At 32.9% G+C, this 20,761-nt stretch overlaps 2 protein-coding genes across 2 annotated transcripts; both read right to left on the bottom strand.

The window, feature by feature from the left end:
- Window positions 1–153: 153 nt before the first annotated feature.
- Window positions 154–5,571, bottom strand: LOC110601993 (transcription factor GTE12). The gene is made up of 12 exons (XM_043951358.1): window positions 5,556–5,571; window positions 4,716–4,744; window positions 3,267–4,001; window positions 3,111–3,174; window positions 2,904–3,041; window positions 2,739–2,803; window positions 2,597–2,657; window positions 2,420–2,503; window positions 2,188–2,309; window positions 1,974–2,040; window positions 905–1,026; window positions 154–787 (listed from the first exon to the last, which is right to left on the bottom strand). Exons 1-12 carry the CDS (start codon window positions 5,569–5,571, stop codon window positions 590–592), a joined length of 1,701 nt encoding a protein of 566 aa, XP_043807293.1. The 3' UTR covers window positions 154–589.
- Window positions 5,572–6,336: 765 nt separating this feature from the next.
- On the bottom strand, window positions 6,337–16,541 carry LOC110602156 (nucleolar protein 10). Its single transcript, XM_021739594.2, has 16 exons — window positions 16,173–16,541; window positions 15,528–15,626; window positions 15,327–15,418; window positions 14,554–14,654; window positions 13,603–13,693; window positions 12,640–12,698; window positions 12,430–12,550; window positions 11,889–11,957; window positions 10,731–10,783; window positions 10,514–10,622; window positions 10,135–10,305; window positions 9,877–10,035; window positions 8,975–9,067; window positions 8,042–8,224; window positions 7,247–7,461; window positions 6,337–7,022 (listed from the first exon to the last, which is right to left on the bottom strand). Exons 1-16 carry the CDS (start codon window positions 16,303–16,305, stop codon window positions 6,674–6,676), a joined length of 2,097 nt encoding a protein of 698 aa, XP_021595286.1. The 5' UTR covers window positions 16,306–16,541; the 3' UTR covers window positions 6,337–6,673.
- Window positions 16,542–20,761: the final 4,220 nt, after the last annotated feature.

The following is a 20,761-nucleotide window of genomic DNA, read 5'->3' as shown; positions in this document are numbered from 1 at the left end:
AGCTTTTATCCATGCATCTGACAGGTTTTAAAAACAATATAACTTCTTTGCAATGTATAGATGACTGCAAAGGTCCGTTACAGAGTACCGAGGAAATGATCCAGAACTCCGGATTTTACTATCCACTGATTCATCAGGTCTTTTTTTTTTTTCCAGAATACAGAATTCATCACATTGGCTATTAAAGCCCAATATTACAGCAAAGTCGAAAGATTACACATTCAAGGGATAATTAGGGCCCATAGATTTCATCAGGTTCATTACACATGGATTTGGCAACACGTTGCCAGATTTCCATACTATTCCTCCCCCCCCCCCCCCCCCCCCAAAAAAAAACCTCGATGACGATAATTTTGAGCAATATCCAAGTTGAAAAAGTTCACTACTGAACTATACTATATATACGTATCCGACACAGAAAAATACTATACTACATATACGCATCCTATAAATATTATTGTTAACTACAATCTCCCCCAGCCTTTCCTACAAAAATATACTCCCATATAAAACTAATGTTTCTCTTCTGCCCTTCACTGCCAACCTAATTTAACAGACAGGAAAAAGGAAAATGGAATCTATTGAATGTTCAGGTAAAAATTTCTCCTTCCTCCTCATCTCCATTTAGTACCATCCCATCCTCATCCCAAATATCATCCTTTATAAACAAACCCAAACGCTCCAGTGGGCTCCCGGAGCAAGCTCCTACAGCTAAGGATGCCCCGCTAAGCATCTCAAGTTCCTTTAAAATCTCCAGATTCTGATCAATATCGGCAGTTCTTTCCATCTGGGTGACCAACAAAAAAAAAGGAAGGCAACAGCATTTGATAAGACTACCATCTACGTACTAAAAGAAATTAAACCACCTTTTTTTTGCCCCATAACATTTTCCTAAAAGACAAACCTTCTGCAGTGCAACCCTTGCGGCTTCTCTTTCTTTCTCTCTCTGTTTTTTCAATTCAATTTCTTCCCTTAATCGTGAGGCAGCTTCAGCAGCTCTGATTTGGGCTTCAACCCAAGCCTTCTCTGCAGTGTTATAAAACCAAAATTTGTTATTAATGCTATACTTGAATATACCACCGCAAATACAAAAGTCAGCAACTCAGATTCAAGCATTGATGCCAGGTAAATTATATGTTCTTCTCCAGCAAACAAAGAGATAAATTTGTAGATTGCGATCAATTCACACATGCACATTTTGAATACTTCACATTTAAAAGCCACAGGTATTTACAAAGTGAAATATCAGTAATTATCTCTTCACTCCATACGGAAATGCTCCAAGTTATAATATTTTCTGTTTAACTTCCATTAAATCATCAATTCCAAGGTCAACCAGACAACCTCTACAACGAAGAATAGACATCTACAAGCATAACTTCCACTTGATAGTATGCACTGAAAATTTCACACATCTTGTAACTGCGATACTTCGTGATCCCTCAGCATATTTGATGGTTCAACAACAAAAATAAAATCCAACAAATAAAGATTTTTTTTGCTAAATTTAACTATAATATCTTAGCATAGAACAGAAAATTTTCAATTTTCACATTTCTTCTGTCAATCCATTTAAATGTGGAGCATGGAATACAGTGAGGCACAATCAATGAATCCCAAAGGAACCAAGAAAACAAAGGCGCCTTTTTTTTCTAATTGTTCCGTGTCTAAGAGGGGCCAGGTTAAAGATTTTGTTGCTAAATTTAACTATACTATCTTTGCAAATAATAGAAAATTTTCAATTTTCACAACATATCCTCTCCCAACCCATTTAAATGTGGAGCAAGGAACAAGGTAGGGCACAATCAATGAATCCCAAAGGAACCAAGAAACAAAGGCTTTTTTATCTAATTATTCTGTGTATAAGAGGGGCCAGGTGAGAAGAAACATGCAGCAATATGGCAACACCTTGATGTCTAAATAAACCACTACATTAAACTTTTGATAATTAGAAATAAAGTTTCTCAAGTGACCTTCACGCTGCCTCCTCTCCAACTTTTCCTTCTCCTGCTGTATCTTCACCGGATCAGCCTTGTCACCCTGATAACAAATAGTCCACACGAAAAACTCAGGTGCTAAACCATTATTCCTTCTTGTTCAGTATGATTTAACATCAAATCCAATTCCCTCGCCCACAAATGACAAATAATGAAATGAATGAGAAAGAAAAGGAGCCTTAGGGCCTACATGATCTAGAAGAGCCTTCTGCTGTGCTTTTAAGATAGTATCTGCAAACCGTCGTTTCAGTATTGCAGCACGAAGGGCCTTCGTTGGGGACAGTTGTACATCAAAACTAGGTGGTCTCCATCCTAAACAAAAGAGGAAAGAAAAAATTTAAATGAAGCAGAAATGCCAAATGGAGAACATGAAGTTAACAGTTGAAGTTTCAGCCCTGGCGTTATAAATAAGATAAACCAACCTTCTTGAGAAGTTGCATCTGTTGCAGGAGTCATAAGCTGAGAGCTAGGGCATGCATTTTCATCATCCAAAGCACTTACAGCCCCTTTACATAGATTCAAACAGCAACCCGAATGATCAGGTCACCTAACACTAAGAAGTAAATATCAGAACATCATAAAGCAGAAGCTTCTCTCACCATCAGACTCCGGATCCGACCTGCTCATTTGTGAAGCTGGCATGCTTTTACGCTGAAAATCCTATATTTGAATACAATTCACTAACACGTGGCAGAGTATTGAGACTATGCAAAAATCAGGAAAATTAACATAATGAATTACCGGTTTTGAAGCATCAGCACCACACGCATTATCATCTCTGCCTGTTGACCTCTCAGAAGATATATCTATCCAAAGGGGAATATTCAGTAAGGTTGTCAAATAAATTACTGGGTTACACCAAAAAAAAAAGGGAAAAAAAAAAGAGGGCAAAAATCAACTAACAACCAGAGGAGTCGTGGGTTGAATCACTGGGAAAGCTACGTTGAAAAGGACTCCTACCACTTTTGCCACATTCATTAACAGCTGGACTCGATGATGGATCGACACTGACAGAATAACAAGCATGTCTGCCGCTACTGTTGCCTATAAGACACTGCTGATTAGCTCCAATAAAGGGCCATGAAGCAGAAACTGTACTCTGCAACTTCATACCTTTGTAAGAGCTTTGCTGTAACGTTTTGTGTATGCAGTTTTCTGGTGGTTTAGAAAGCTTTACCTGTATACAAAGTACAACTAAATTCATAATTCACTATATATACAATCTGAATAGAGTAAAAATAAAAAATCATTTGGTAAGGAAGAACTTACTTCTGCAGTTTGGGTGTTTAAAGAACTCTTTATTGCCCTATCTTCAGATGGTTTTGACCTCTTAGGTATAACAGCATTGGGCAAAGGGGGCGTTTCAGGACAATTCAGTCTTAGTGACTTTCCACTCAAAATGTTTTCATCACCAGACTTTGAAAGTTCACGATTCCATTTTGCCTCTAAGGACTTCCACCTAGACTCAAAAAATTTATTCATTGACTCTGCCATTTGGTGTACGTAGTTTGTTGGAGGATTATATAGCATCGCATTTGAGAAAATCAGTCTGACATCAGCCACAAACTCTTCAGCTCCAGAATACTGATTCTTCTCCAGCTTAGATTTTATTGTCCCTAAATCCATAGGATTTGATATAATTGAGAAATAGTCGGGAATATTCAGTGCCACTGGATCCACTGGTTCCCTGAAAGCCCAGCCACATGGATGTTTTATCAGAGAATTTAGAAGGGAAAAGAACTGATGTGTGACACTGCTATCCATCCTCTGCTTCTTCTCTGGTTGACCATCTACCACGCATGATGGCCCACGTTTATTAGCCCCTGGCACCACAGGTTTCCGCTTTGTACTCCTAGCATCACAGGCCCGAGAATCATAATTCTTGCCCACATTACGCCCAGATTCACATGCCTTTATCACAGGAACAGCTTCTATTCTTGGGGTAGAAAACTTGATTTTCAACTTCATTGCTGTTACAGATTCAGCAGCAACCAATCCTAAGAACTGCAAGAACATGTTAGATTACAGGTTTCAGATACCGTAAAAATTGACCTCCTTCATACAAGGACACCAACCAAACAGTGTCCTAATGAAAAAAAGCCAACATGCATGAGCAGCAGCAAAGTGAACAGAGTGCATGTTCAATAAACACATCAACTCAAAGAGAGAAAAAAGAAGCTTAACTTTTTTTAAGGATCTCGACAGTATATTGGATTGAAGTAAAATAACAATAACACCATTAGCTCAAACCATACTAGATCAGAGAAATCATAAGTAAAACCAGAAAAGTAGTTTGACAGAAGTGTTCACTTTGCTCCAAAATCACAATTTAGTATGCATAATCTAATAACAAAGTCCAAGTACTTTGCAATTCAAACAAAAAAATCAAGTACTTTAGAGAATGTAGAGGGAAAATTAGAGTTGGACTTTCCCAGAAAACAGGCGCAAAAATCTTTCGTGCAACCTAAAAACTAAATTCTCGCAAAGAAATAGTAGAAAACATTTTTTCAAAAAATCATCTAAACTCAAAGAAATCACCATACAGAAATATACCAGCCAAAAATCCATCAAGATATTCATAGGTTCTCTGTGGTTAATATACTGAGGACTGTAGAAACTTCTCGCCAGATATTCTCATCAAAGCAAGAAAATCAATACCCTAAACAAACATATAAACGCATCCAAGAACACAGCTCAGAGCTTAACCAAGAACCTTACCAAGATAGAACCAGAGACCGTGAAACACACTAGATCGCGGTGATACAGAGCTCATGGAGAGAGATAGAGAAACGGAGAGAAACGAAGGGTTAAGAGTAGAGCATAGAGAGTGAGGACTAGGGTTTCTCGCTCTCTATCTCTAAGACTCTAACTCTGCGCTTGTCGCGACCAAGACTTTGATTGGGTTTATCATTGGAAGATCCGCAAGTGTTATCGCGTTCTCTTGGAATTACGCTTCTGCCCTCTCAATGTCGGTTAATCGTTTTTACAATTTTTATTTTTTTCTTGCGCGTTTTAAAGGTAATAAAATATTATGAGTTAAATTAAGCAATTAATATTTAAATTTTATATTTTAAAATAAAAAATATTTAAATGTTAGTTTCATATATACTTTTTTTTTTCCGTTTTTTAATCAGTTTATTCATTAAATAATAATGAATAAATAATTAAAATATCAATAAAAACCTAAAATTAAAAATAAAAATGTCTAAAAAAGCTGATTAACTAAACAATTATTTATTTTAATAAGTACTGTTATATTTTGAATTATTAATTACAAAGTGAAAATAAATGACATAATCAAAATTAGTATTTTTGTTTATTATTAAATGTAGAATGTCCATATAATTATAAAATAATATAGAAATGAAAAAGTAATTCATTCAAAGATCATCAGTTATTAGTTTTAATATTTTATTGCCTTTTTTACTATATTAATAAAAAAAATATGATTTTTATCAAAATAAAAACCAAATTAAGTAAAATTTATTTTTTTAAACAAAGGGAAGGGAATGCAAGGGCGGGACCGGGATTTACTTTAATAATTGATTGTGGCCCCACCGCACACTATGGACATTGGTGTATCCTTAGCTGTATCAAAAAAAATAAATAAATAAATATTCAAGCCAAGAAAACGAAGTAATAATAATAAAGTAGAGTTTTCCTTTAAAAACAATTTAAAGAAAGGGAAAAGAAAAATTAAAGAAGACAACATTGCAGGCCTAAGTTTAATACGTTTTTAATTGATAGTAATATCATGACATACTACCCACCCTGCCTGATGTCTTAAATTGACATTGGACAAGAACAAAATTCTAAATTAAGAACAACACTTGAATCATACAATTATATTCATTTTTAATTTAATTATTTAATTCTTTTAATTGATTTAGGAAGAGAGAGAATAGGAATAATAAAATAAATTATAAAAATTACACATTTAACAAAAATAAAAATAAAATTGACAAAAGGTAAACTAATACTCTTAAATATTTTTAAAATAATAAATATTTTCTAATAAACAACATATAAAAAGTAACAGATGAAAGTGAGCAAAAGAAATAATAAATTAAATAGCTTATTATTTATTATTATTAGAAGATTATTCTCAAGTATTCTCAAAACAACCGCCTGCAATAGCTCACGGATTTATTTTATTATTGTTAGTTGATTATTTCTATTTTATATATGGGTTCATAATTACTTTATAATAAATGTTATGTTTTCAAACCTTTTTAATATAAAATGTATTTTTTGTAATATTTTTCGAATTCCACCTTTATCATTCTTTTCAAAATCGTTTCCCAATCAGTATCACTGATCTTATAAAAAAAAATAATGCTTCTAAAAAAATAATATAGTTATGAGTTAATTATAAACTATAAATACATGTGTCATTAAAAAAACTAATTATACAAAATAACACAAGCCTAGCTTGACTCATTTTGACCAAACTTTCTAAAAAATAAAGCTTCTCTCTCAATACATGGGGCTAAAACAGGAAATAAAAAATAGACAGTAAAAAAAATTCCCCAATATATATGGGATAACAACTCAAGGCAAGAGCAAAATCCTAGATGCTTCGCATTCTCTTGAACAATTTGATTGAACAAAATGCCACCAGCTCACTTCTTGTGCTAGTAGCTAAGCATTTCCGTACACCTGAATGTGGTTCTTGATCACCGTCGGCCTCTTCTGCCCCTCCCCCGATTTCCTCTTCCGCGGCCTCTAAACCCTCCTGATCTACCTGATTTTAGACCTAATGACTGGATTCCCCTCTTCTTTCCACCCCGTGCTTCTGTTTCTCTGTCTTCCTCATCCTCTTTGTACTTGGCTGAGCTTCTTGTAATGAAGGAAATCTCTCGCGATCCTCCTGGTCCAAACTTTACATTATTTGGAAGTCCAGAAGTCTGCCGGTCATCTCCAAGAGCTGCCACTCTCTCTCCCAAAGGAAGAGAATCTTCCTTTGCAAGTGATACTCGGTTCCAGAATGCCTCTGCATGCCTCTCATCCTTCACTTCATATAATCTACAGGTTTAGTTGACAAAAAATGGTAATTAGAAGTTTGCAAACATTAAAATTGTTTTGAATATGAACATTTGCACACCTCTTTCTCTAAATACCACCATCAAATGTCAGTGAATGCATGCTTTTATTTCCTTGGAAGATCAGTTTGATCCTCCCAATGGATACATATTTTTATACGGACAGCAGATGCATAACTACACTAAACAGGCAACGAACACCTTTACCTTGGAACTTGTGATTTATTTTTTAATCTTCTCTTGTCATCACCAGATTCATCTTCTGATGACTCAGATGAGGCATCGGCATCACCCACATTCTGATCGCCATCATCCATTACAGGTTCAAAATGTTCCTCTACCAAAGACGGTTGCTTTTTGGATTCAGAAGCCATTGGATGTAAAGCCAAATATTCTCGTGATTGCTCATCAATCTCGAAGTCCTAGACAAAAGAATAAGGATAGCATTTAATCAATAACGAGACTCAAGTTCTATGCAGAAAATAAGGAAGGAGAGTATTTAACAAAATATAAAGATCTGAAAGAACTAGCAACCAGAAAGAGACAAGAAGCAAAACAATCCTTATTTTTTTTCATAATGGACCAAAATCTAAGCTAGAGTGGCACTTCTTTGAGACAGGAAACTAAAAATGAATTTCAGGTCCCCAAATGACTGCAATTTTTTCCATGTAAGTTGTAACCCTCAAGACAAAAATGAGGAATAAAAAGCTTAGTGCTATTTTTTGTAGAGCAAGATTTTATTTAGATTCCTCAGTATCCTCGAATCCAAAATTTGATTAGATTGTATGCCCTATTTGCATGTTGTTGATATTACAATTCTTCTAAACTGAATAGCATTGTACTTTTAAGCTGAGAAAGGAATCAACAGTCAGTTTGATGTGAAAATCATCTTATGGACAAGATATATATATATATATATATATAAATACACACACACATATATATATACAAGTACCAAAGCTAAATTCAGAATAGAACTGCCAAAATTTCAGATCTTGATACCTTATCTTTAAACAGCGATGCAAATCTCTCATCTTGAAATAACTCACTGCTAAATCCTTTCTTTTTCTTTGATGGTTTTTTGGTCTCATTTTCATTGGCATCTTTCTTATCATTCTCGACTTCTTCATTTTCAAGGATCTTAGCTGCAAGATCCCGATTGACCTTGGGTAGTCTTCTCCTAGTCTGCACGAAGAAAATTGTAATAAGTTACAGAAATAGAAGTAAAAACAGCTCCTTTGCAGACCAGCCCAAGCACTTCCAAACAAATCAATTATGGCACATCCGAAGCAATGATGTGAATATAACAAATAGGGGATTTTAGGTTTTAATTTTCTTTTTAACTAACCAAAAATGAACCATAAATCATACATATAAACATGTATTTACATGCAATTTCAATCACAAACTGCTTAGGGTTAGCTAGTTCACATTCCCCCCTTCATGTAATATTTTCTCCACAAATTAGATTGACTTCATAAAATCATGTTCACTTCCATCACAAAGAATCAACTGTGTATAGCCATCCTCACCCATGCCAACAATAGGCCAAACCATTGAACCCAAGTAAGATTTATAAAATTGGAGACATCAAAAAGAGTTGGGAGAAAACAGATTAGTCTTGCTAAAATCAATATAGCATCATGCCTCAAAAGAAACTAGAAAATTTCAAATAAAATTTTAACATGAAGGGGCATTTTTTTTTAGGAATTATTTTCTTCAAATCACAATACTGAAGGTAATGTCACAATATTGGCAGAAGTAGACAAACACACCAGACCTCCTGATACACATTTCACCAAAATGGTCTATTAACTGCCTCAACATTTCCAGCAACTATAAGCAAAAGTAAAAATAGAAATATGCCTCCAAAAATGAACAGGATAAAGGTAAGGGTTGAAATATTAGAGTAACATTTTAGGATGCAATGCTGACCGTAATTCGAGATTTCAGTTCAGATTCCATTTTCTCTCGTTTCCGTCGCTCTATGTAAGCGTCATAGGCAAAAGGATCTGCCAATGCTTTCGCCTGCATAGAAGTTCAAAAAATTAATATAAGTAAAACAGAAGAAAACAGACATCAATTCTTAACATTTATGTGTCTGTTTGGCACTGACATTTAGAAGCCAAAAAATGCTTTTAAGAAAAAGCACGATCCTAGAAGTTGAAAAAGGCTGTTAGAAAAAGCTGCTTTGTTTTTTTTTTAATTAAAACATGTCAAATTTATAGTTAAATCAATTTTTAATACTTTTTAATTCATATGTTTAAGACAGTAACTCTTTTCAACAATAGACACTTGATATAGAAGTTCATATCATAAGGATCAGCCATGAACTTACAAGAGTCAACTCAGAAAAGCCTTAAACTACAATTTCAGATTCCAGCCACTCAACTAAGTTTTCAGTCCTAAAGCATTTGGGACAATAGCAGAGATGCCTACGAGTTAACAATCTTAATCTAATTGATTTTACATACAACCAAGAGTATACACAAAGATACACTATAACAATTTTGGATAAACACACGAAGCCAAAGAAACTAATATCAACTCTTTATTTTCCTAGTAAACCGGTCTGAATACTTTGTCCTGATAATTTTTCTAAAAACATTTATTTCCTTTGCCAACATGATAAAGATGTCATTCAGTTGGGAAAATTTTGAAAAATTGTAAATGTCACTCCAGTACTTTTTCTCACATGCAAAAGCTATCTTAGAGTAGAGAAGAAGAGAAGAAGGATGACTAACTAATACATGCACTGTTTTCTAGCACTGATCAGTTACCTAACCTAGCTGTTAGCATATAAAACATAAAATAAATATGTTGTGAGACATCCACACCTTCTTATACAACCGATAATCAATGAAGAAGCCATGCATGTAGGCTCTTAGAAGATTGGTTCCAATCAAATTTGTCAAATTCAATTTTTCAAGATCTTCTTTTGTCAAAAATTTGTAATCATCATATATGGTTGTTTGAGCATCCTCCTCCAGTTCTTCCTGCAAAAATGAAAGATATAATCACTGTTATAACTTAAAACACAAAGATCCTAAATAAACATAGGAAACCTATGGAGTCAATGGTATCTTGAAACACACAGTTAGATTTTCAAGATCAGAGCACCACTTAGGAGCAGGTCCCAAAGAAGGAATGAAGTAAGATGGTATCTGGCTGCAGTCCAAAGCCAGCAACATCAGACCACTGTTATTGAACACGCATATATCATTTATTGTTCCGGCTGTAGGTTCAATGCTTGTCATGCCATTTCCCTGAAGAGAATCAAAATATTGTTGTTTAAAGAAAATGAAAGAACATTAATAAGAATCTATCATTTAATGATCAATAGTATCCAATATATTCAGTTTGTCATCAAAATCAACCCAACAAAAAGGATTTTGCAAGTGTATACAAGCACAAGCAACCGCATTTGCAGATAAACATTTTGATCTCAACACAACAAGAAAGGATTTCCCTTACCGTCTCTGGATCCCATATCCTAACTATATGATTATCAGTAGTAATTAGCATATCTCGTTCAGAATTGAGAGTTCGATGCCACTTAATGTCCAAAATTGGGCTGCCATACCTATGTAGTAACAACAGTGTTTCCAAGAAGCAATACGTCAAAAGAAAAGGAAACTTAGAACATAACTGTTCATCAACATAATTAGTGGACAACAGCAAGTAAACTTACATATGATCCTTAACTCGTACAGGATGTGAGGATCGCAGATCATAGAGCAACACCTACATAATGCACAAGATTAAGACTACTCCACTCAACTAAAGTATTAACTACATTGATTGCCCCTAAAGTATTAGAACCACAAATTCAACGGACAAAAAAGGAAATGTAATATTTGGCACCATGGAAATGGAAAAAGATCCATCCTAGAAGATTGTGGATTGCTATGATGTTTTTTTCCCACCACAAGCTTCCTCTATAAGAAGGAATTATGAAAGCACTAGTCTTCTACTAAATGGATCTTCATTTAAAAGTTCCTCTCACTTTTCACTCTTAGAAACATGTTATCTGATGGATTTCTACCTTTTAACCCTGTTATAACACCAACTTTACGTTGTGAATACCAGAAGAAACTTGCGAAAAAATCAAGTCCAGAGCCTAAAAAGTTATGGTCTAGTTTTCATGTATAGATTATTGAGGACATATTTGAGTACTAACTAGTGTTTATAGTCCTATGATTAAAGTACATTTACTTTAGTAAATTAACTGCTGGTCCAGGATTTTAGAAGTTCAAGATTAATAAGATATAATCCAAGCAAAGCTGGAAACAGCTGGCCGGAGGATAAGTCAGAGATCATAGTATTTCCACTTTTGAGAGTGGATGAGAAGTAAGAAGACCTTAGAAGTACTAGAAGGGGTACTAGCCTGCCAGTAAAAACAACATGGAAATTATTTGAATACCATTTCCACAAGCACATATGGATATCAGCTCCAGCAACATTGCAGCAAACCTGATACATACATCTACTAGAGAGGGTTTGACCTAAAATTTTAACATTATCTTGTTTTTTCTTGCAATTATTTCATTAACACTCTAAAATGATTCTGGTTTTTCCATCAAAACTGCTTGCTGCATTGAGTGCCCAGTAGAGCTTAGAATTCAACTTCAAGTCTTCTATCACTTGAAAAAAGAATTTTAACCAAGATGACATTCTGCATGCAGATGGGTCCTTTCTGGAACCACCATCTAATGTATGCTCAATTAAGGGGCTATATCATTAATAAGGCCAGATAGTATAGAGTGAAATAGCATGAAGTCGAGACTATAAATATGAACCACCTGACAGATTCAAACAAGAGCTCACAAGGCAGTGATGAACATCATACCTTTCCAGTGCTACTTCCAACAGCCATGAGGAAACCCCCATCCTCATCAAACTCTAATGCAGTGACCTCCTGCAAATCCAGCCAGTACAGTAAGAAAGTACTTTTCAGGCAAGAAAGGGCAAACATGATGCAATCTATAAATAATTACAATAGATCAGAGACATAATAAGTAACATGGAATAGAGAGCAAATATATTTTTTCTCTTGCCATTCCATCTTTCAAGAATGATAGCAACAGCAAAATTCTATGAAAAAGATGTTCGATTATGTACCAGCCCTCAGTCCTCGAGTAACGCGTATGAGTTATAGAGAGAGAGAAGGGTGGATGACAACAAGTAATGAACAAAAGAAGACCTACTTCTGATACTCAAATGCTAATGTTAAATGTTTATATTACCAAATCAACAATCATCAAGACTAGAGCAATAGTCTGAACTTTGCAGCATATGCCTCTCAAATATAAGGGAAAAAAATTCCAACAAGAATCAAATTCAAAGAAGACAACTTCCATATACATAGGCCAAGATGTAGGAAATCCTACCTGCTCAGGATCACCACCAGGTTCAACAGCATTAATTCTACCGACTGAGGATCTCATCCTCATGTCAAAACATTCCACAGCACCATCCTCGCCGCCACAAGCAACCAGCCCATGAACCTTGCTGAAATCAGAACACATGAACCATCTCAATATTCACTGAGCACATTCAACAGCCAGAGATATTAAGCATAAAAAGGTTTTGCCAACAACCTACGACTAACTATATTCAGGGCCGGTGATTGCGTGTTGAGTGAGGATAGAAATCGTCCCTACAAAAAAAGAACTATATGATTTCCAACTAAATCCTTTTGAGGGATTTTGCTAAAGAACAGAGATCAAAACTCACCATTATCAAACAAAAAAAATATACATACACACTATTAATGAATTATTTTTTGAAAAAAAAATCAAAGAAAATACATTTAACAAAAGAACAAAAAAGTAAATGTTCTGTTCCTTTGACTCTTTATCCCAACAGACCAACACCCACACATCAGCTTGGACATGTAGAAACACAGCTTAGATCCTCTACCAACACCAGACACATGTACCAAACTCCTATACTCAAGTCCAAGCAACACAGGCTCATTGAGTAAATATTATCCAAATTTAAAAAAGTAGAAAAAGGAAAAAAGCTATTGAATCCACCAACATAAACAATATTAGTGCTATACTAACAAATGGCTTCACATATATTCAAATAACTTCAAGGTCCTCCATACATGAATCAAATGCATTTTTCCAAGTTTTGAAGGTTCAATTGTTACGTTCAATGCTTTCTAAATCCCCAGATCATTAATTCTCAAGCTGGCAGCGAAATGACCTGTTACAGCTTTGTACTTATAAAAAAATGGGTACCAAATCAACAAATTTGATACTTTGGCAATATAACGGATTTCAACAGACAAGCACAAGAGACATTTGCATGGCCATTCAAGAATGAATTTTCAAAAGATAGAGATGCTCAAAATTTGAATATTTGTGTTCACAGGTTGACACTTGACAATATAACATAATTGCAACAATTGTTTATATTGGCTTAAGGAATTCTGAAAAGGCGGCTTTAATGCACAATAGAACCATTTAAACAATAAGAGATATTGCAAACAGCCAAAAACAGTAAAGACCATCACCCCATGCTAAAACCACCACAACAATGTTAGCAAGAAATACCTGTTCTAAATTAATCCGATATAAATCTGGAGATGAAGCAGCACAAAGTAAGTCACATGACCAGCAATCATATGCAATATCCCTTCCCATCCTGTGAAACACAGAGACATAATTGAGCTTTCTTTCCACTATCAAGTTGATAAAAGAAGAATTAAGTGTAGGGTGAAAGGAAAATGATCATAAGGAAGATAAGGATTTCAATAGTAAAATCACCACCACCAAGAGAATCCAATAACAGAATGTCATTGGCAAAGAAGCAAAGTAGAAAACAATTACATTCAAGGAACTTATAATTGCAATTCATTCCAGTGGATGCCCATCATAAACCAGAAAAGGGAAGAAAATTTCAGTCGGGGAAGTCACAATATTCAAGGAGAGAGATTCTAGCATGGAAAGCACAAAGCCTCTTGCAAGTCCCATATAGCTAAATTTTTTTTTAGCATAGATGACTGCTAAAGAGACAAAGGTAGTAAAAATATTTGCAAAATTCTTATCCATAATGAAGTGGAACAATGAAGCTTCTCCAGATCCCAATATTATGGTTAATTTGAAATTTTTTTTATCATTTCTATTCCAGAGAGAAGTTTTTATTGGAACAGAGAATAGCACACTGAGAAAGCACGAAGAAAAAGTCAAGTTATTCCGTGGGCACAAGAATCCAGTTTGAACTAATGCCTTATTTGCGAAGCAGGTCATTGGGCTTCAACATTGCTAATGATTAAAATTCAATAACTTCAGTTGTTAGCATCTAACTTTTCTTTTTATCTTTTGTTAAAAAAAGCACTAATTTCATCCAAAGAAATCTTCTAATAAACAACAAAGATTATATTGAAGAATGCCAAGGGGGAAAGTTTTATAGGGGGGTAATACACTATGCAAAGTGATAGCATAAAAAAACAATGCATGAAAAGAAACACAACCAGGAATATCAGTAAAGAAAATAGAAGAAACCTTGGAATCCTCAAGCTGTAATGTTTTCCATATTTCGCATGTAGGCAAACAGAACGATCAGCACATAAAAATGCAAGTTTTGAATAGTCACTATCCAATATCTACATGAAAAAACAAATGTTGCATCAGTAAAATATCAAAATCACAATAAATATGTAAAGAGCCAAGCACTTTAATATAGTAATACCACTTTCTACCTCATTTATTTAAAATTTTTCCCTTTCTCTTTCTTTACCCCTTCATCTTTTCCCTTGTTCGATTGCCCATAAACAAAAGATTATGAAGGTTGTTTATTATATCACATATGTCTGTTAATATCAAATACTTTAAAGGTAAACCTCATTCATTTTAATTTTTCTCCCTTCTCTCTTTCCTCACTCTTTCTTCTTTTCTACTGTTCGATTGCCATAATAAACAAGAGATTATGAAGGTTTACTGTTAAACCACCTCCCCTGCCCATCTCCCATTTGGCTTAGCCATCTTAACCAACTTTTCTCTTCTTTAACAGCATGCTTCAACTTTCAAAACCTCAATGTAAATTGTCTCATCCACAATTATTAATTTCTCAAGCAAATTAAGGAAAAAAGGTATCACATTAAGAGGAAGTTTCCTACTGCACTCCAAGTATTGCAAAAGATTTATTATTTGATGGGGTATAAGGTGACCAATTATAAGCATTGTATCATATTGCAATCCACGACTAACATGCATAGTTCCTTAAAACAATTAAGTCTGCTGACCTAATTATAGAATCCAGGAATCATGTAGCATACCTGAAAATCAATTATCTCAGAATCCAAGTGTCTTTCAAACTTTAAAGATAATTCTCTTAGCTCATAGACTTTGACTTGAGGTGGGTATATTCCTGCATTTTATAGCATGTAGATCACTGAGAATCAGCATACCAATATCAGAGGTGCAATTATTACTTTTACACTTCTACAAGTAAAAATATACAATGAACTTTGAAGCACCTGATGCGATGACATACTCTCCATCAGGAGTCACTTGGATTTTAGACGTAGCAGTTTCAAACCTCAAGTCCTGAATCAATTCAACTCTTTGCTGATAATCTGAGGAGAAAAGAAACAAAGATGGATATTAAAGTATGTGGTTAAAGTTACGCTGTAATATCGCACAAGAAAAAGTTGGGCCAATCAGGACATATCAACTGCTAAGCTACTGAATACCACTTCTGCTTGTATCGACATAACTATATAAAGATAATGAAAATGGATGACTGGATAACACTTCCAAAAATTAACATGAATTAAGACTCCAAATTTCTTCAAAATATAATAGAACCTGATTCCTAATAGCTGCTTTAACCACCCATGAGAAACTTCAATAAAGCATAGGGGAATGCACAATAAAATTTTCAAGAGATATTCAAACAAATATAAGTAAATGACCTTCCATATAATTTTTTGTTTAGAGTTTTAAAATTTTATTTCAGTATGTCTTTAACCGTTCACTCCTCAACAGCTGAAGAGCAAGAACTGTAAAAATAATATATTAATTATCACAGTGCATATAAAAACTATTATCAATAGCCCAAGGGTTTAAGCTAGGGTTTAACACAAAATCCTCAGAAAAAAAAAGAGAAACCAAGAGCATACTTCTGTCTTTGCGAAGAGCTCGTTGTTTTTTGGGAGGAAGCCAGGTAGCAAGAGAACGCTGCTGCGATGAAACCGTGTACATCTTCACTCCATTTATGGAGGTGGCCTTCAAGCTCCCTCCTTGCGCCGCCATCGTTTTCTCTTATTTCTTGCTCCTTTTTCTACTTCTAAACAGAAGCACTGAAATAAACGAGTGCTTCTGGTTTTTTATTAACCTAGGGTTTTGGTGTTCTACTTCAATTTCAAAGGCACGTCCTCAACTTGTATATCCAATATCAGAGCTGCGTTCCGCTATTAACACAAGCAGCGACTCTGCAGAGCGAAGACGGTGAACCTTTGCCTTAGGCTTAGGTATTGTGCTGAATGTAGTAACCTAACACTAATTAGAGGGATATCCCACGTCAGTATGCCATGTCATCGGACTGTTACAAAAATTCCAACAAGAAAAACAAAAACAATTTTTTAATTAAGCCAATTAAAAATATGTATTTAATTACTTAATTGAATGGATTTTTATACTAATAAAATATTTTTATGAATTTTAAGATACTGACCAAATTAAACTAAGATTGAGAAAAAAATCCAATTTAATCAAACCTAAAAAAATTGTCCATAACCGATATAAAAGTATATACACAATTTTATATTATTAATTGATTAACAATTAATAATAAATATAAATTATAAGAATAGGTATCCCTTCTATTTGCAAAATAAATAAATAAAAGAAAATAGAACTGATGATTGAAAATTAAAAATTTTGAATCGAGGCCGAATTCAGAAAATAATGTGTTAGAAACCAAGCCCAACCCCTGGAGAAGGAACCTTAACATTTGTCTCAGAAGTGAGGTGGGCCTGCGTCACTTCTGTTTTAAGTCTAAGAGTCTTTAGAATCCAAAGAATAAAACCCAACTAACACAACTCCCCTTTTCTCATCAATTTTATGCAAAATAGGTAGAAATAGCTAAATTTTATTGTTTTTTATCCATTATAGCCAATATGTTAAGAGTTAACCTTTGATTTCTCGTTTCAATGATTAAAAATTCCATTTGAGATTTTCATACAGGTAGGTAAATTTCAACAAATACTACTGGTTGATGATCGCTAGGTCTCATTTATCTTGAATAAGGTCGAACTCAAAAGAATAATACTCGTTCAAATCTCATGAAACTCCTAGGCTAACTCATCCAGCATCTCGAGTCTTGACTTCAAACACATAGGGTGGGTTGGGTCGGCTGCGAGCTCAGGTCTAGCAGAAAATAATCCAGTTCGGTGATGTAACGCGAGGAAGAATAGTAGACCCAATGACTTTGCAGCTCTGTCTGTATGTACGTCAGGGGAATTAAATAGCTGTCTAATATGAACAGGGGTCTAACACGTCCGTACGTATGAATTTGAGTGACAGAGACAGGTAACACTATAGCAAAGAGGCCATTAAACGTTATTAGTAGATAAAAATAAATAAATAAAATGGAGAAAGATTTTTTTTTTATCTAAATTAACATTCACGCCGTAAAATCTTATTATTTAGATCTCAAAATATTACTGGTAATTCTGCTTCTAAGAGTTAATTGACATTGATCTTTAAAAATCCTGTGGTGTTATATGAAGAAAATGCAAAAGATAAGGTTGGAATTTTCATGTAAAATTCTTAGATAGCCTTACCTTATTAGCACAACCACGCAATTGTAGTATTTAGATTACTTTTTCTTCACAAGCTTTGGTTATTATTAGAAAATTATTTTCTTTGGTTGGCAATTTCACCGTTTAGAGACAAAAAGAAAAGGACAAAAAGCACAAGGATTTCTATCCCAATAAACAATGGCAAAGTTAAATATGATTGAGGCCATATATATAATTTGTTCAATGAAATATCAAATATGATTGGTTTAGTCAGCATAATATTCTTTTTGCAGTATAAAACTTTGAAAGCATATATGCATAATATGATTAAAGGATAAGGCATATACTAGCTGCTGTGATGGTTGAATAAATGATTTGCTTATATAATATACTCTTTTTATTTTATAATTTTTATGTATTATATATATATATATTAAAAAATATAATTTTTTTATTATGTTTATTTTAAATATATTAAATTTTATTAAATATTAAAAGATATTTTAAAATATTATTTAAAAATAAAATAAAATTATAATAATAAATTTATATGTTGTTATAAATTAAAAAAAAATAGATAATACTTTTTCAATAATTAAAAAATATAAACAAATTTTATTTAATGGCATTTATATTTTATTTAAAATTAAATAACACTAATAATAATAATAATAACAACGATATTATCATCTAGTAATTTAATTATGCATAGTAAACTCAAGAATTGAATAAAAGAAAATGAACGTCAGAATCAATTTCCTAACCCTAGTGTAGAAGAAAGTAATTCTTACCAACACGTATGTCTCAAATCTGTTTCAAGTCATCTTGTTCTATGAGTTTGATATCCCTTTTCTTCTTTAATTTGCAAGATAATCTTTTTCTCTCAATTGAAAAACGCAAACTAATTTGTGGATTGTATTTTGTTTTCACATAATTTTTTTTTATAAAAGAATGCGAAAAACTATAAAATTTGTCTTTATTAAATTGCAACGCCACGTCTGTAAACTTTTTTAAGATAAATTTATATTCTAAAAACATTATATACATTTTTCCATTTATTTTCCAGAATATAAACAATTAAAGTTATATAAATTTTAGAAGAAAAAAGAATTTATTGAAATTGACCCTTTTTTGTTTTAACTAAAGAAAAATAGAATTATAATTAAGTCTTAATATATAATTCCGATTGGATTGCATCCTAACAACCCATCCATTTGGTCCAAATACAAAAATAATTTCCTTTGATATCAATCTGATTCAATCATTTTTCCTTCTTTAATTTATTATTTCTCTCTGATTTTCTGATTATTTCATCTTTGATATTTCTCAACTCTTTTCTCATTTTTGAAGCTTAAACAGCCTGATGTCTTCCTTCTTAAGGCAAACTGACGAATCAAAAATTAATAATTTAATTCAATTATCCAATATTTTATTACACAATAATTTGAGGACTTAAATTATTTTCCCATTTTTTAAGGATCTATGGATCGGATATAGTCCACGTCGTATGTTGATGAATCATGAGCTGACAATGTCCGGTCTTTTTCTGACAAGTAATTAGTTGTGAAACACGTGGCAGTTACTTCATGTTATCCACCTATTGCACCGCACGTGGCTTGGGTGTCAATTCATTTTGTTTGCATTCGAATCCCGTATGAGTTTTTTTTTTCACAATTTTTTAATAAGTTGGTTATTTTAGTATTTTATTATTTATATATCCATTTTATTAAATTAATCCCATATGTCATTTTTATCTAAAATCACAGCCACACGTGTGACAGAAATTGCAAATGGCTTTTATTTATTATTAATTTGACTTTCTTCAAATTTTTCTAATAAATGATTAAATTATAGCGCTTGCAATTTCCACAAGGATACACAGTTTGGTATTACATAATTAATTTTTAATTAGATTTTCATTATTTTTAAGTTAAATATATAAACAATTTTAAAATATGTAATCTTTTATTAAAGTAGTACTTTTTACATAAATAAAATTAAAATTTAGTTAAACAAGTAATTTTTTTTCACATTAATTAATCGCCATAAATTCGTCTAACCAATGAAAATAACGATTATAATGTGAACAACCACTTGGAATCTCTAACTTTATAATTAATTTAAAAAATTGAGTTTCTTTTTCAGTATTTGCATATTAATTAAATGGATGTAATGCCCAAATTTTGAGTATGAAATAATGAACCCATTGCCTATTAATTTGACAATTTATAAAATAAAGATGAATTGATCTGAGTTTACAAACTTATTAAAAATTCATGACTTGGAATTTAATTTCAATAATAAAAGTATAAAAATAATTGTATAAGCAAAAGAAATGTTCAAACAGGAAAGTACTAATCTTGATTAGCTCTACTAATTAATATTTACTTCATAACAAAGTTAGGCACAATCTTCAGAATAAAATAATAATAATAATTAATGGTAATGTGTTCATAAGGTTCATGGATATGATAATTTTAAAATCTAGTTGGCGCAAATCAAGAGGCATCCCTAATTTCCGGTGTCATTACCTAATTGGTTAGAGACCCAAGAAATCCCTATAGCAACTTTGTTGACTCTCCATTTTTCATTTTTTTAAAAAATAAAAGAATTGAAAATGCTTATATACTTTTTTTTTTTTTTTTGTCAAAGAAATGCTGATATACTTCGCTTCCCCTCAACTTCATTGAATCCCTTGATTCAACTACCTGAATAAGAATTGAAGCCGCATTTTCTAATCATCGGATGAGCCTCATCATAAAATTATCAATACAAGCAATGGGTTTACCTCATAGGAAAAAAAATTAAATAAATTATTATGAAATTATGTTTATTTCTTTAATAAAAATTAAAAAATTGAACCATTTCATTAGAAATGAGATAATTAATTAAAAAACAATATAATAAAATTTTATAAATTTATGAATTTTAGACAAGAGAATACTAATATTTATTTAACTTTAGTT

Source organism: Manihot esculenta, chromosome 15 (genome assembly GCF_001659605.2).
Source record: "Manihot esculenta cultivar AM560-2 chromosome 15, M.esculenta_v8, whole genome shotgun sequence".
NCBI lineage: Eukaryota > Viridiplantae > Streptophyta > Magnoliopsida > Malpighiales > Euphorbiaceae > Manihot > Manihot esculenta.
Note: the sequence above shows the minus strand (reverse complement) of the source record. Positions and strands in the feature narration are given on the sequence as shown.

What these genes read in the sequence shown, in the direction of transcription:
- LOC110602156 (XM_021739594.2), bottom strand. Translation starts at nt 16,305, where the DNA reads ATGGCGGCGCAAGGAGGGAGCTTGAAGGCCACCTCCATAAATGGAGTG. An exon ending in CTGAATATAGTTAGTCGTAG is followed by an intron (nt 12,551 to 12,639) that starts GTTGTTGGCAAA and finishes TTCTGATTTCAG; the next exon opens with CAAGGTTCATGGGCTGGTTG. An exon ending in AACTGAAATCTCGAATTACG is followed by an intron (nt 8,225 to 8,974) that starts GTCAGCATTGCA and finishes TTCTTCGTGCAG; the next exon opens with ACTAGGAGAAGACTACCCAA.
- LOC110601993 (XM_043951358.1), bottom strand. An exon ending in ACAGCAAAGCTCTTACAAAG is followed by an intron (nt 3,042 to 3,110) that starts GTATGAAGTTGC and finishes AGTGTCTTATAG; the next exon opens with GCAACAGTAGCGGCAGACAT. An exon ending in GTGCTGATGCTTCAAAACCG is followed by an intron (nt 2,658 to 2,738) that starts GTAATTCATTAT and finishes ATTCAAATATAG; the next exon opens with GATTTTCAGCGTAAAAGCAT.